This window comes from Suillus bovinus (assembly GCF_016758785.1).
Source record: "Suillus bovinus strain UH-Sbo-P2 chromosome Unknown EDB93scaffold_116, whole genome shotgun sequence".
In the NCBI taxonomy this organism is placed as follows: Eukaryota; Fungi; Basidiomycota; class Agaricomycetes; order Boletales; family Suillaceae; genus Suillus; species Suillus bovinus.
This window is the reverse complement of record NW_024542172.1, coordinates 5,536-18,552: the sequence shown is the minus strand read 5'-3', so window position 1 is coordinate 18,552 and position 13,017 is coordinate 5,536. Positions and strand designations below refer to the sequence as shown.

General features: G+C 49.4%; 1 protein-coding gene across 1 annotated transcript; it reads right to left on the bottom strand.

The window, feature by feature from the left end:
- EDB93DRAFT_118250 (uncharacterized protein) lies at positions 1-9,641 on the bottom strand. The gene is made up of 7 exons (XM_041450692.1): positions 9,397-9,641; positions 6,282-9,340; positions 6,153-6,227; positions 3,448-6,090; positions 1,472-3,395; positions 168-1,417; positions 1-119 (listed from the first exon to the last, which is right to left on the bottom strand). Exons 1-6 carry the CDS (start codon positions 9,482-9,484, stop codon positions 186-188), a joined length of 9,021 nt encoding a protein of 3,006 aa, XP_041301733.1. The 5' UTR covers positions 9,485-9,641; the 3' UTR covers positions 1-119; positions 168-185.
- Positions 9,642-13,017: the final 3,376 nt, after the last annotated feature.

Below are 13,017 nucleotides of genomic sequence, written 5' to 3'. Positions count from 1 at the left end.
TTCTGATTGACGTGTAGGTATGTGACGCGGCAGGACGTCGTTTCAGATCTGACTACAAATAGTACATCCATGAAGAACATCACAGAATTAGATTATGAAGGCTAGTGTTGACACAATTGCTGTTGACCAGTCAGTTGATGATCTGGCAGAAAGGCGCGAAAACTTACGCTAAATAGACCTGGCGCTCAGTCAAGAAAATCCCCTTCGGTCAGAATGCGACCATTGAACATCTTTCCGAGGTGAGTTGGCATATACCCCATGCCTTTCCTTCTCATTCCAATCAACTCCTTCAGCGGAGGAAGCTGGGATCGCTTGAACGAACACGATGCTCTCGCAGAAGGGCGATTCTCCTCCCTGATGAATCCATCACTGTCGGCTATCAAGTCCTCGTCCACCAGATCGGGCGCGTTGAGCCCTAAGAAGTTGCAAGTGCTGAGGTACATCTCGTAACTCGAGAAGTAGAGTTGACCCGCAAACAAGTTGAGCTGGCAAATTAGCAATTTCGATGGTCTCAGATGTGGCGTCGAAGGAACACGGTAGAGTCGAAGATCATCGCATGCCTTCATCGTGTTTGTGGTCCGAGGGGTATAGACATATAATTGAACTGCGTTGCTGTTGCGGATATCAGGCAGCAGCGTGTTTACTTCGTACGGGCTCATGACTACCAACACTCCAATGTCACTGGATACGATCCAGTTGACGGGACGCAGGTATTCATCCACTTTCTGCTTGGTAAGGGAAGTTCCCACCGTACGAGCGAAGTCACGGGTGACTAAAACATTGTGTGCCCACTGGTCGCCCTCATGAAATCCAGCAGTGGTGTTGACAAGGCTAGACAGCGCTGAAATGAATGCGGGGGACCCTGTGGGAATTCGGCCGGTCTTGACAAATTGACAAACGTCCACATGCAGGTCCTGAGCTGCAGGTTGTACTTTGGACGGTCTTTGAACTTGACGTTCTCTCTCTACCTCGTGGACTACCTCCCTTTCTTGTTCCTCATCCATGCTCCTTTCGGGTCCCATCAGAACTCCGAGCTCTTCACACTTCCTTCGGATGTCTGCATCGCAAACGAGGGATACTTGCGAAGGACTGCGTGGTGCGTACATATCCTCTAATGAGCGCTCCTCTGGTTGCAACCAGGCTGTTTTCAGGGTGGAAATCGAAGTGGTAGGGACGCGCGAGAATTGAGTCCATGCGGAATGTCGTGTGTTGAAATCCGATCCTTGTTGAACCCAATGGAATGAACGCATTTGAATGTCAAGACAGGTTTCGAGCATCGCCCAGTGTAGGATATTTGCAACGTCAAGACGGTCTGTATCAGCCATCTGAGTTGCCAAGCGAATACTTCGGTCAACTTCAGTCGGAGCGAAGAACATCACTGAGTGTCCATTGCCCAGCTTCCGCATTCGCATGCATCCTGTGTCGTTGGTTATTGTCAAAATCGATAGGCATGGACTCTGAAATCACGAACCTTGTGTCAGGCGGTCTTTCGTGACCTTCGGACCAAGTGTGACTGCAGCTCGAAACCCAGAAGGCAGCTTGACATCCGTTCCTCTGGTATGCGCGTCGTCCAGATATACTACGCACTGGTCGAGCTGTTGGGCGAAGGGGGACGACACAAGGGGCTCCACTGATCCATCCCGACTAACAACAACAATTTCATCATCGTCATTCACAAACACTGCAGCTTGAGCGTCGAGCTTGGCTCGAAGCCAGGCTTCGGCCAACTCCTGATTCTTCAATTCCAGCATCTGTGCACCCACATCCAGGAGCACGCGGACCTCGGGGATTTGTGCAACTAAGGTATCGATGAAATGTTGCACCTTCTGGCCCGACGGTATGGGTCTGTAGCAATTGTTTTCTGGGCGCAAAAGGAACGCCAGGACTCGGGCATTTGTGCTGCGTTGGTAATCAAGGTCATGCTGCACCATCGAGCTTGGTAAAAGATAGCGATTGTCGTTGGTACCAGAAAAGCCGGTCGTGAGATGTCTCTTCTCTTGAGCGAGATCCCACCCGGAGCAGGTGAGCTTGCTAGGGAATGCCTTTGCTTCCTTTGGAAAAACTACGTGGGAAAGGTAGAAATCTATGACTGCCTTGTTGGATTCGAACAGTTGTTGAAGGACATGGAGCTGCTCTGTGGACTCCGTATTGATTCCACTAAGTTGATGCAGACTTTTTGGGACGGAATGAAGTCCAGCAACCCAGGATTCATACTCGAGGGTAGGATTATCTTGCTTCAGCAGGAGCTCGAAGCACAACATCAACTGCTGGAGTGTGAGACCCCCGTAATAGTATGACAGGCACGTGAGGGTGACAGCAATGTCCGGGTGGCCAAACTCTGCCCGTAGCGAGGGCATGTCTTTTGCGCGAAATGGAACAGCTAGCATAGTTCGTTTTGGGGCAAGGCCATAGTCGACGCGCCAGCGGCGTTCTTTGAGGGCGTACACCAAGATACCACATGCCAGCAGTCCACGCAGGACTAGGAGGCCTGGCCAGACCGTAGTGTGTCTATAGCGATCCTCTACTATGCTGACACAAGCGTTGGATATATGCTCAGTCACGATAAAGCGGCAAACAGCTTCTTTCACAGGAAGAGATGCTTGATCGAAGCTGATGTTTCCAAGGGCGCCATTGATGACGTCCTCTGCAATCCATCGGACCAATGCTTCACCTGCTGTCGGGTGCAGAACACGAAGAAAGGGGAACCCTCCGTGCTCACGAGTGGACACTTCTGAACGAGAGGGAAATTCGCTTATGAGCCGAGCAGCGTGCTTCGCAACGAGACTCAGCACTTGTTGCGTCGTTGTCCACCTTTCTGGATGACCTTGAAGCGACCTTTGGAAACCCACAGTGTACACCAGCTGGTAGCGGACGTGCAGAATTTCATCACTTTCATCCAGGATGTCGCGTGTGTGATTGTCGAGCCATAGCTGAGTCCGTAGCATATGAGTGTGCAGCATATCTTTAGCAGCTTCAGTCTGAAGGGACAGCTGACGGTCGACAGCCATCAGCTGGAACGACAGGATATGGTCCGGTTGCACGACCAAGACACCCTTGGCATCCATGCATTCTTGCATCAGGTCACGATACATTTGCACTTTTGACGAGTTGATAGAGAGGGCGCGGGAGAATGGAATATAGAAAATGCGCCTTTGTGCAAGGCCGCTTAGTCGTTCGACCAGGAGCTGGAACATCTGAGCCGACAGCGACTTCAGCACGATTACTCGGACCAGTTTGTGGCCATCAGAAAGTGCGGCTGCTACGAGGGGAACGATAACGTAGGATTTGCCTTCGCCCATGTTCAGTTGGAGAGAAGTGTTTCTTCCCGTGCATGGTGACATCATCTCCAGCGCAACCTTGACCTGAACTGGCCGTGCCAGGAACTGACTTTCAATCTAAGAATGACAACATCAGTTACTGTTAATCAGCGATTTCTTTGGAGTGTACCTGTATTAAAAGCCAGTCAGGGTACTGCTGCGAATCAACCTCACATTCTTCGCTCTCCAACTCCTTGAAGAACTCGACCCAGTTCTTGTTAACAGCAAAGACCAGCAGCCTTCGCGAGCGTTGCAGTTGCAAAAGTGTTTGCGACAGCCGAATAAGAGCAGCACGCCAAGCCGTCCCCAAAGAACTTCCGGCTGCAGAAGCCATGCGAGTGAAAAGGAAATTTGGTGTAACTCGAGGCCACAATCCAGCATTGTATAACGTGTTCTCGGCAGCAGAGACAGGGGAGAGGGCATGTAAGATAGATGCGAGTGAATATTGAAATTGTTGGCTATGGAGAGAGTGGTACTGAAGCAATAGTTCCATCGTATACGGTGTGGAGTCCGGTACAGCAACAATCTTCTCGTCACAGTAAATCGACCGACTCTGGTCCAGATCGTCGGCGTATTTGAGGCGAAACTTGTCACATCCTCTGGCGCGAAAGCTGTTGATCAGCTGTTGCAACCTCGCTGTGACTTGAGAGTCTGGAAATACCAAATCTCTCCGATTGACGTTGGGTAGAATTTGGGAAGACTTCCATGGGTTTGTCATAGGCGGATCTCTATCGAACAGGTACTGGGCATTAACAGATGAGGCCGGTGATGCAACATTCGAGCTTTCAAGGCGGACATTAAGATGATATTGAGAGGGTAGTTTCGAAGGAGGTCCGGGCGTGTAGAATCGGTTGAGTATCTCCTGCAGGCCATCCAGGTGCAGCTTCAGGCAACAATTTCGCCAACAGCTGCGAAATATTGGGGAAAGTTTCCCTTGTAGTTCATTGAGATTGTGGCACGTCACTTGCAGCATGCTAAGTGCTGGAGAATTTTCGCATGGCCAGATATCCCGAACCATGCGGAGAATGACTTGCTTTTCAAAGAGACATCTGTCTTGGAAAGCTGAACGACGGCGCTTCTTTAGAGCCTTTTCAGTTTCGCCAGGCATTGCAGGTAGGTGCCTCTCCTGGCTCGTTTCATAATTTTTGGAGCACGAACTGATGATTTTGTCCAATCTCGTATCGGACGGCATCAAACCGTCCGAGAGATTATAGGAGGTGAAGTCCGGTGGGTCTTCCAGACTGCGAATTTCGGGAACTGTGGCGAAGGCTAGGAGCGTTGGCACGAGCGCATGATCATTCAACGAGCTGTATGATATCGAAGCCAGGGTAAACACCAGCCGAAATGTGTCTTCCCTTGTAGCCCTACGACAGCAGTCGTACGCAGAAAGGAAGACGTCCGGAAAAGTCGGTTGAAGCCAGTCTTTAGAGTACTGCAAACTGAGCGGCTCGCCAACGCCCTTGACATTTTGCCACTGAGCCAATAACCTGACGAGATTCCGTTGTACTGGAAGTCTGCTGGGCCACTGATGTACCATGAAGGCGCTTTGATATGCCCTCTCTTCCGCGATTTTGTTGGGAATATGACGTGAAGCATAGATGACATCGGTATCACCAAGCGGAAGTGGAAGAGAAAACTGATCAGGATAGATCGCCGAAGCACGAACTGACGCGCGCTCAAGAAGGTGGTTGGTGAACTGCGGAAGCTCATAGGCAGCCCGAAGGTTTGCAGACCCTTCTGAGAAAGTCGAAAGCTTCATTCCGTAGTCCATGATAGATTTCGCGGCTGGATAAAAACCGTGGTGCTGTGCAAGGGGCGCAAGGCAAGACCACGAAATTGTCTGCATCTTCTGAAGATGAGTGGGATACCAGACGCGCCTGGTTGACAGCGAACTGATCTCGCGTAAAAGACCTGTGTCACGAGAGCGAAGCTTCATAAATGAACGGCAAGCTGCGGAATGCAAGAGATGCAACGCTTCCTCTGTCCCTGTTCGACCTGTCAGGGGATCAGGGAGACAACCGCTAGTAACAGCGTGAAGGAGCGCCTGATAGAGCTTACTCGTCAGACCTGCGTTCCCCGTGAGACAACGTAGATCTGTGTCGACCCTGTACAACTGGTATGTCACTCGAGTACCTTCAGGAGCTATGGTGACTCGGACATGGTGACCATCAGCAGCGTATGAGATACGACCATCCGGAATGATGACGGTGCGAAGATGTTCATCCGTAACTTGCAACTTCGGGCGCAGGATGAGTTGATTGACCAATCCAAACATGGTGCCACTAGACTGAATGACATCAACGACCATGTTGCGCATGTTACGGGACTGCAAATTTCCATCCTCATCAACGAAGAATTCGAGGCCATATCGAGGTAAATCAGCCTTCAACAAGGGAGTGCTGCCGGATGCTTTGTTATATGTGACTATGATGAAGCCGGCATCCTCTAGAGGACGCAGCCTCTTGGAGATCATGTCCCACGTTTTGCTGCGTATGTCGACAAGTGTGGCACCACTGGAATTCTGCATCGTTGAGGAACCCGAAACAGCAAATTGCAAGACCCAATTGTCAGATAAAGATTTCCACGCATTTTCTGCTGGCCGAATCTCAATTTCACTTGTGCGCAGGTTAAGCCAATGAATATGACCCACAACCAAGGTGGTCGGCAGGTCGTTCACGAATTTTTGGCTCGGAATGAGCTGAAGGATAGTGGAGTCGTGTTTATGCTTTGCACGGATGATGAGATCGTTCGAGTCACGGAGAGCAAAAGACACCTTCAGGAACAAGCGAGTGCGTCATTAGTTACTGAGTGATTACAATGAGAGAGACCACTAACCTGATGGTCACAGAAGTTCCCGCGTGTCGCATATTCCATTCCACGAATATCAGCCGGAACGATGTCCAGAACTTTCTGTAGTTGATAAATGAGCCTGTATCAAACAAGATACAAGTTTCAAAGACTCACATTGCCGAAAATCGATCGGTAAGTGGGATGCTGTACTATCGTTGAAGGGAGCTTGCCCAGCTCCTTCCCGTCAACAAGTAAGCATCCGCTAATCAAATTGAAGTGCACGTCCTGTGGTAATTGGGAATGAGAAGGCGCAGTCTGCGCCAGGAGCCAACGAGAATTCGGAGCTGCCAGTGCCCTCCAGGGAGTTCCTGGTCTGTAGCTGCCCCAAATCTTGGCCACCGCGCAATCAAGACCCTCCCTGTGAAACTCTGCATATCGACGAATAGCGGGTTCTAACGCGTGGCAACATCTCTTGTCTCGTTCTAGCAGTAACTTGGAATGTTGCGGAAGATTGTCCAGTTGGCTTGGAGTGTTATCATAGATCATGACCGCACAATATGCAAATACCTTGATGTCATCGTTCGACGTCAGGAGCAGTGAAGTGTCTCCGTCGACATCGAAAGTGCTGCGACAGGTGATTGCCATATCCCGAATGCGTCCTTGTAAATCTCGGCTGACCGTCTCCTCGTTGCTGGCATGCATTTTCTCTAATAGTTGCGTCAGCAACGTAAAAGTCGCAATTCGTATCCTTTGAAGGAGCAGATATCCGTGACTTTTGACACTCTTTTCCTGAGTGGAGGACAAGACGCGGGACACAAGCATGACGATAGTGCTGATTGTGACACCTTCCAACCAATTTCCTTCAACGCCCGTCACCAAATCCTCCAGCTCTCCGAGTATTGCACCAAGGAAGGGCACGCTGTTCAATTCCTCGTGCCAAACAAGGCTGTCGTCGGACGAAAATGGGCCAACCTGTGAAATAGCTTGGGCCAACAGTAGATGAACCTCCTCGCGTCGAAGATTGAGTGTCCTTCCACGGAGTTCACGTAGGATATTCATCCATTGCAAACGCGGTCCACTCCGCAAGGTTCCAAATGCGATGAACTCGTGGATGGTCACGTCTTTGTGACAGTCCGCCTGATTGGCTATGACTTCGTTTGACGTGTGGGATGTCCCTGCAAGGTACTGCTGCAAACCACTATATGGTCCCTTCGGGAGAATGAAAGTGCACATCTTGGTGACGTCGCATCGTAGTAGTGCGTTTGTTACCCATGCGCCTGTCGTTGTGTCGAAAGGCCGAAATCGGAGTCCGTTATTTACACAGACTTTGGTGTCCGACGCAGGAATGTGAGTATTACTGTAGTGACACTTGGAGAAAGGTTTGGCATCCGATGCCAAAGTGAGCCGTTGTTTTGCATGGCACGTGCGATATTGCCTCAAGACATCATATTTTGGCAATGCCATGAAGGGATGAGTGGACGAAATCTTCTCTGGAGTGCAGATGTCAACGAAGACATGAAATGTCATAGATCTCCACATGTCAAATGCAACGGGGCATGCTAGCTCGAACACGACCGCTATCGCCTCCTGTTCACGCTCTGGTAGCGGCCACTCGTGAACATGAATCTTCATGGATTTCATCTCCTTCTCCACATGACACTTCTGACAACACTTTTTCTTGTGACTCTGCGAGCCGCTGCGGGGGTCGACAGTGTATTTGTGGTCCAAACTTTCTACGCGCATCCCTAGGTCACTATACCTCTTGTTTAGGGTCTGAAGCTCAGTCAACTTCTTCTCCCGTTGTTTCTGACCATCTGCTTCGATATGAACCTTTAAACTTTGCAGCCCGGATGACTGGTAAAAATATTGCGCCGCGAACGACTTGTCATCGTTGGTAAACGAAAGTGCCGACAGACGGCTAGAGGCCTGGCAATGACGAGCTTTCAAGTAGGTTTGCAATTTCTTCAAACGATCAAGGGCAGAAGCTTTGCGGATTAAGAGACACTCCCAAAGCGTCAATGGAATTTCGGGGGAGTATTCTGCCAAGAGTGGGATTTGTCCAACAACGATCCTATCCATCGCTACCCAGAGCTCAAAAAGGGTGAGAAGCATGATAGACAAATTCTCCGGGTTCCCTTTATAAGCCTTAAGCGCTCTCGAGGAGTACGCAGAGGCGCATGCCTCAATCGAGATGCATGCGGAATCGATACTCCGGAGTGGAATGCGTGCCACCCAGTCGTCAATCCCCGAACTAATAGAAGTCTCGAAGTCTGCAAGGGCAAGAGACGGTTCCGCGGCATGAGCAGCTATCAGGAAGCTAGCTTTGGTGTCAAGGAAATTATTGATTGTCCCGCGCGTGTGGTGGCTGGGATTGAATGAGGTTGTCTGAGGGGATGAATGCTGGTTCTGCAAAGCTTGGCGTATGTACTGTCGACTCGTGTTCAAGGAAAGATGGGTATCTTGCAAGATTTGGAGGGTCTCCGGAGCCCAAAGAGGCGAGGCCCGTTGTGCGTTCTCGACAGACCCCCATCTTTCCTCCAGGACACTCCTTACATCCTTGGTAACAACGGTGACCATCTGCGATAACTCTGGAGAAGCAGAGGATCCGAGCTTGAAAAGACGGCGTGCGATCTTTGCCGATATGAAGTGTAAGATGTCATTCGACATGTTATGGTCGAGGGCAAGGGTTGTGAGCCTCGCCATGAAAAACAGCATGAATGATTTATACGTTGTCCGTCCGAGAGTACTGCGCTCCAGAGTCGTCTGTAAGGCAACGCGAATGACAAGCCAAAGTGGAGACCGCCTCCACGGCAACTTGGCGCTGTCCCACAGCACATCATCTCCAATGCGCTTGCGGATGCGAGGGACATCAGCGATGCTCCCGAGGCCACGCAGTATACCGGTCAGGAGTTCCGTGATATATCGCGGATGCGTGGTTTCTCTCTCTTCGAGAACAGTGGAATTAGCCTTTGTCCTCGTCGCTGCTGCATCAAGGACATCTTGATCCATGTGAACGAGAAAATTCGCCAGCTCGGCGGGAAAGGTGGCGTCATTGATGTTCATATCTGGGACTGTGATAGCAGGTCCAGGATAAGAGCATATCAGCTTTCCCTTTGTGCCCATCACTGCGGTAGGGTCAGGAGAGACCTCAAATGACTCGAATATGGTCTCGGATTCGAGTTTTCTCATGACCACCGCAGCGTTTTGCGCGCGAATGAAATATACAAGGACATCTGAAAATTTATACTCAATACAGAAAAATAATGGTAATGAAATGAAAACAACGTACCTTCAGTGTTCATAGCTTTGATTTGAGATTCGACTTCTTTTGCAGACATCATGCTGAACCTGATTGAATCTTTGAGATTGCGAAGCATTCTCAAGGTGCTCGTCCAAAGCAGCAGCTTATCGGATGGCAGCAGGTCAATGAAGGTGATAGCAGCTTCGAATACTGCCTGGGATAAGGCCAGGTCGTTCTCAAGGGATTGGTCACTCCCTTGCGGCAACTTGAGGGGAAGAAATATGTGATTGATGATACATTCCAGACTAGGTCGGTCAATTGACTTGGTAGGACAATTTACTGTTGAATACTGAGCCATGTTACTAATGGGATGAGAGAGAGGAACTGGCGACTGACGGTGAAATTTGGCCACTCTAATGGAGAATCCCTAGGCGCTCATCCTGGTGACCCTCATAGGCTAGGGTTAGATCCGCATAAAACGAGGACCCTCAATGTACCACAGAAGTTTCACATCAGATCTGAGGAGTGCCACCGATATGAGCATTGAACCTTGAGGCCTTGAAGCTGTACACCATGGGGTAATGCATGATGATTGCTTCCATTTTCAATCGTCTTCCTGGAGTCTGCTGACAAATTCTGCATGAGTGCTCGCTTCCATTGTCCAATTACTACTCGGGAGTCCATCGCAGCAACATAAGAACTCTACAGCCTTAGCTTCATGGACCACGATACGAAGAACTACTATATCTTTGGAACTTAGGATCAATCAAACGCTACACGTAATTCTAGGCCGTCTAATACTCTAAGATGTCGTAGGACCTCATTGTTGCCCCAAAAATTTCACGTACGTTCAAGTTCTTCTGCAATTGGATCTTGCTTGTACTATAAATACTTTTGCACCCTAGTCCATGAAAACACGCAACGCGGTGATGGAGTTGGGGTCGTGTGAAGTGCCCACCCAACTCAAAACCTGATCTAAGTTTGCACGTTGAACCCTTGCGGCACCCGACTCTACCTCTGCCTCTCAATTAGGCTGCAACCAAGCAGTCTCTGTTTGGCGATCAATACATGCACACGTAGAATTATCTAACGTTGTAGCAGAAGTCGATTGTCTTTTTTCCAGCCGTCAAGTTACGCTCAGTCCAGCCCAACCATTCTAAGATTGTGTCGACGAACGGTAGCCTAGCGCAGGCGAAACTGGGCTTCCGTATCTGTCAGAAAGTTTCTGTTGACTTTTTTCCTCTTCTCATGCAAACCTTGTATGTTTTGTTTCATTTCTTCTTACCTGCACTACTAATATCAGAACCAGCACTTTTCAACAGCAAAAAGTTATCGTGGATGGGGCAGCTGATCATATACATGTTGAACCTATAATGCCGGTGTTTCGCCAAAGACAGAAGACGACTGAGCCCGAGGGCGGGTACTAAGTGCACTCAATTTGGTGAAGGATACGGGGATGTCAGGCTGGGGTAATATGATTGGGTACGTCATTTGTCCAAGAGCACTACGCTCGAGAATCGTCCTTAGTGCAACGCGAATTTCAAGTCAAAGCATGGAGACTGCATCTCTTGCAATTTCATGCTGTCCCACAGCATATCGTCTCCGATACGTACGCTTGCGGATGCGAGGAACATTAACGATGCTCTCGAGTCTCGAGGCCGCGCAGTATACCGGTCGGGAGTTCTAAGGCGCTCGCGCTCAATGGTTGCTAGAACTTAGTCCCAATTACAATATCACCTGCTGCAGCTGTAACTTAAAGTCACCAGAACTTTTGCGTGACATTTCAGCGCTTAGGCCTCAGGTTTGAGTCTGAAGCTTGAAGGTTTGATGCGACCAACGGAAAGCGTGCTAACTGCGGAATCGGATTATCAAAGGGCATAGGTGCTCATTAGTTTCGAACATTTTCAGCTCCAACATTCCTCAATCAACCTTCCATTGCGCAGCAACCTACTCCACAGCCTGAGGCTCGGCATTCGACCTTCCTCCGAACTTCTCCACTGCACTTCGCACGGCTTCACGTACGACCGCAGTAGGCATTTCATTCGAAGTACTTAGGATTCATTGGCACGTGTTACATTGGCATAATCTAGACCCACCCTGAGATGATAAGGATGCCTCGTTGCTGCCACAACAACTTTGTTCAAATATACTGAGCATCCTCCTTCATCAGATCTTGCACATGCGTCCAGAACGGCAACCAAAGTATAAGGTAGTATCTGGGGTCATCAAGAAACAGCTGACATACAAAGATAGTTAAACATACTGGTGCGGCATGTCCCTCGTGTGTAATACTGCGTTGTTCGATGACGGCATGCATAGGTGCAATGCGGCCTGTTCCTGGACGTCTGGACAAGTACTGGTGTGTTTAGATCCGTAGGAAGGGAAATGATGCCCTTTCTGAGACCGATACGAAGTCGAAGGGCCTCAATAGAATTCAAATTTCCTATAGCATCGGTCTGTGACATCAAAACACCTTGAAAATCACGTTGGAAACAAGTTGCTGACATCACCAACGACTGCAACTTTCCTGGTGTTCAAGTTGTTTGCGGTTTGCAAATAAAAGGGTACTTTGATTATGTAGTGTTGCGGAAGTCCGGTTTGGTCCGGTTCAGCAACAAATTTTGCGAACGCTGAACCGGACCTCACGTCCGGTTCAATCGTTTTGCTGAACGCTGAACCGGACGCCATGAACGCGTTCATGGCGTCCGGTTCACGTCCGGTTCAGCGTTCGAACATCGAACGCATTGTAAATATACTCGATTGTACTATAGCTAGTAGTAAGGAGTACTGGTACACTACTGTGAAGCAAGGCCAAGTGAAATTAATGCAAGGCAAGACTAAAGATCAGTAAGGACAACAGAAAGGTCGTTTTCAGTTACATGAGCGAGGGGCTCAATACGAGCGGCGGCCTCAGCTGCAGCCTGGATATGCCTGTTATGATAAGCACTCTTCAACAGTTGGAGCGCCTCAAAGATATCGGGCGTGAGCCGGTTGTGTCGACTCTGATACTGCCGCTTGAAAGGGCCCGTTCTGATGGAGTGGCAGAACCTTGAATCGCAAGAAAATCTCTTGCCATGCGGGAGAGTGTTGGGTATGCCACAGAATGATGCTGGTAGGTGCATCAGTAAATAACTACTAGTCGATGCAATAGATATAACTTACCCCCCACCAACGGACAACATCTCCCACATCTTCCAATGGAGCCGTCAAATATGTGGCGAGTTCTTGACGAGGATTCGCAATGCAGTGTTCGGATGATCGACGAGCGACGAATCAGATTCCAAGCAAAAAAGTCGCGAGTAATCATGTCATGTTCAGTAGGGACGTTCAAAGTTGGGCGCCCACGCCCACTGCCCACACCCATGACCCCTTCGCCCACGCGTCGTCACCTAAAATGTAGTTTGCATAATTAGATAATACAAAGTAATTCTGAAAATTTATTGGTTTGTTACCTTCACTCACCATCAATCAGATCTGCGCATATGGCGAAGAAGAAGGATAACGGCGTCACAATCCCGGAGATTGTCTGGACTGATGACTTGGTCTGGCAGCTATTGGTGCAGATTGAACTATCGGAGAACAGAGTCGTGCTTCTAGGCAAACGGAAGAAGGGCGAGGTAAGTGAGTCAAAGTTGTCATATATGATACGAGATATGATGTTTCTGTGTC

What these genes read in the sequence shown, in the direction of transcription:
- EDB93DRAFT_118250 (XM_041450692.1), bottom strand. Translation starts at nt 9,484, where the DNA reads ATGCTTCGCAATCTCAAAGATTCAATCAGGTTCAGCATGATGTCTGCA. An exon ending in ACCGATCGATTTTCGGCAAT is followed by an intron (nt 6,228 to 6,281) that starts GTGAGTCTTTGA and finishes TATCAACTACAG; the next exon opens with AAAGTTCTGGACATCGTTCC. An exon ending in GGAACTTCTGTGACCATCAG is followed by an intron (nt 6,091 to 6,152) that starts GTTAGTGGTCTC and finishes TTGTTCCTGAAG; the next exon opens with GTGTCTTTTGCTCTCCGTGA.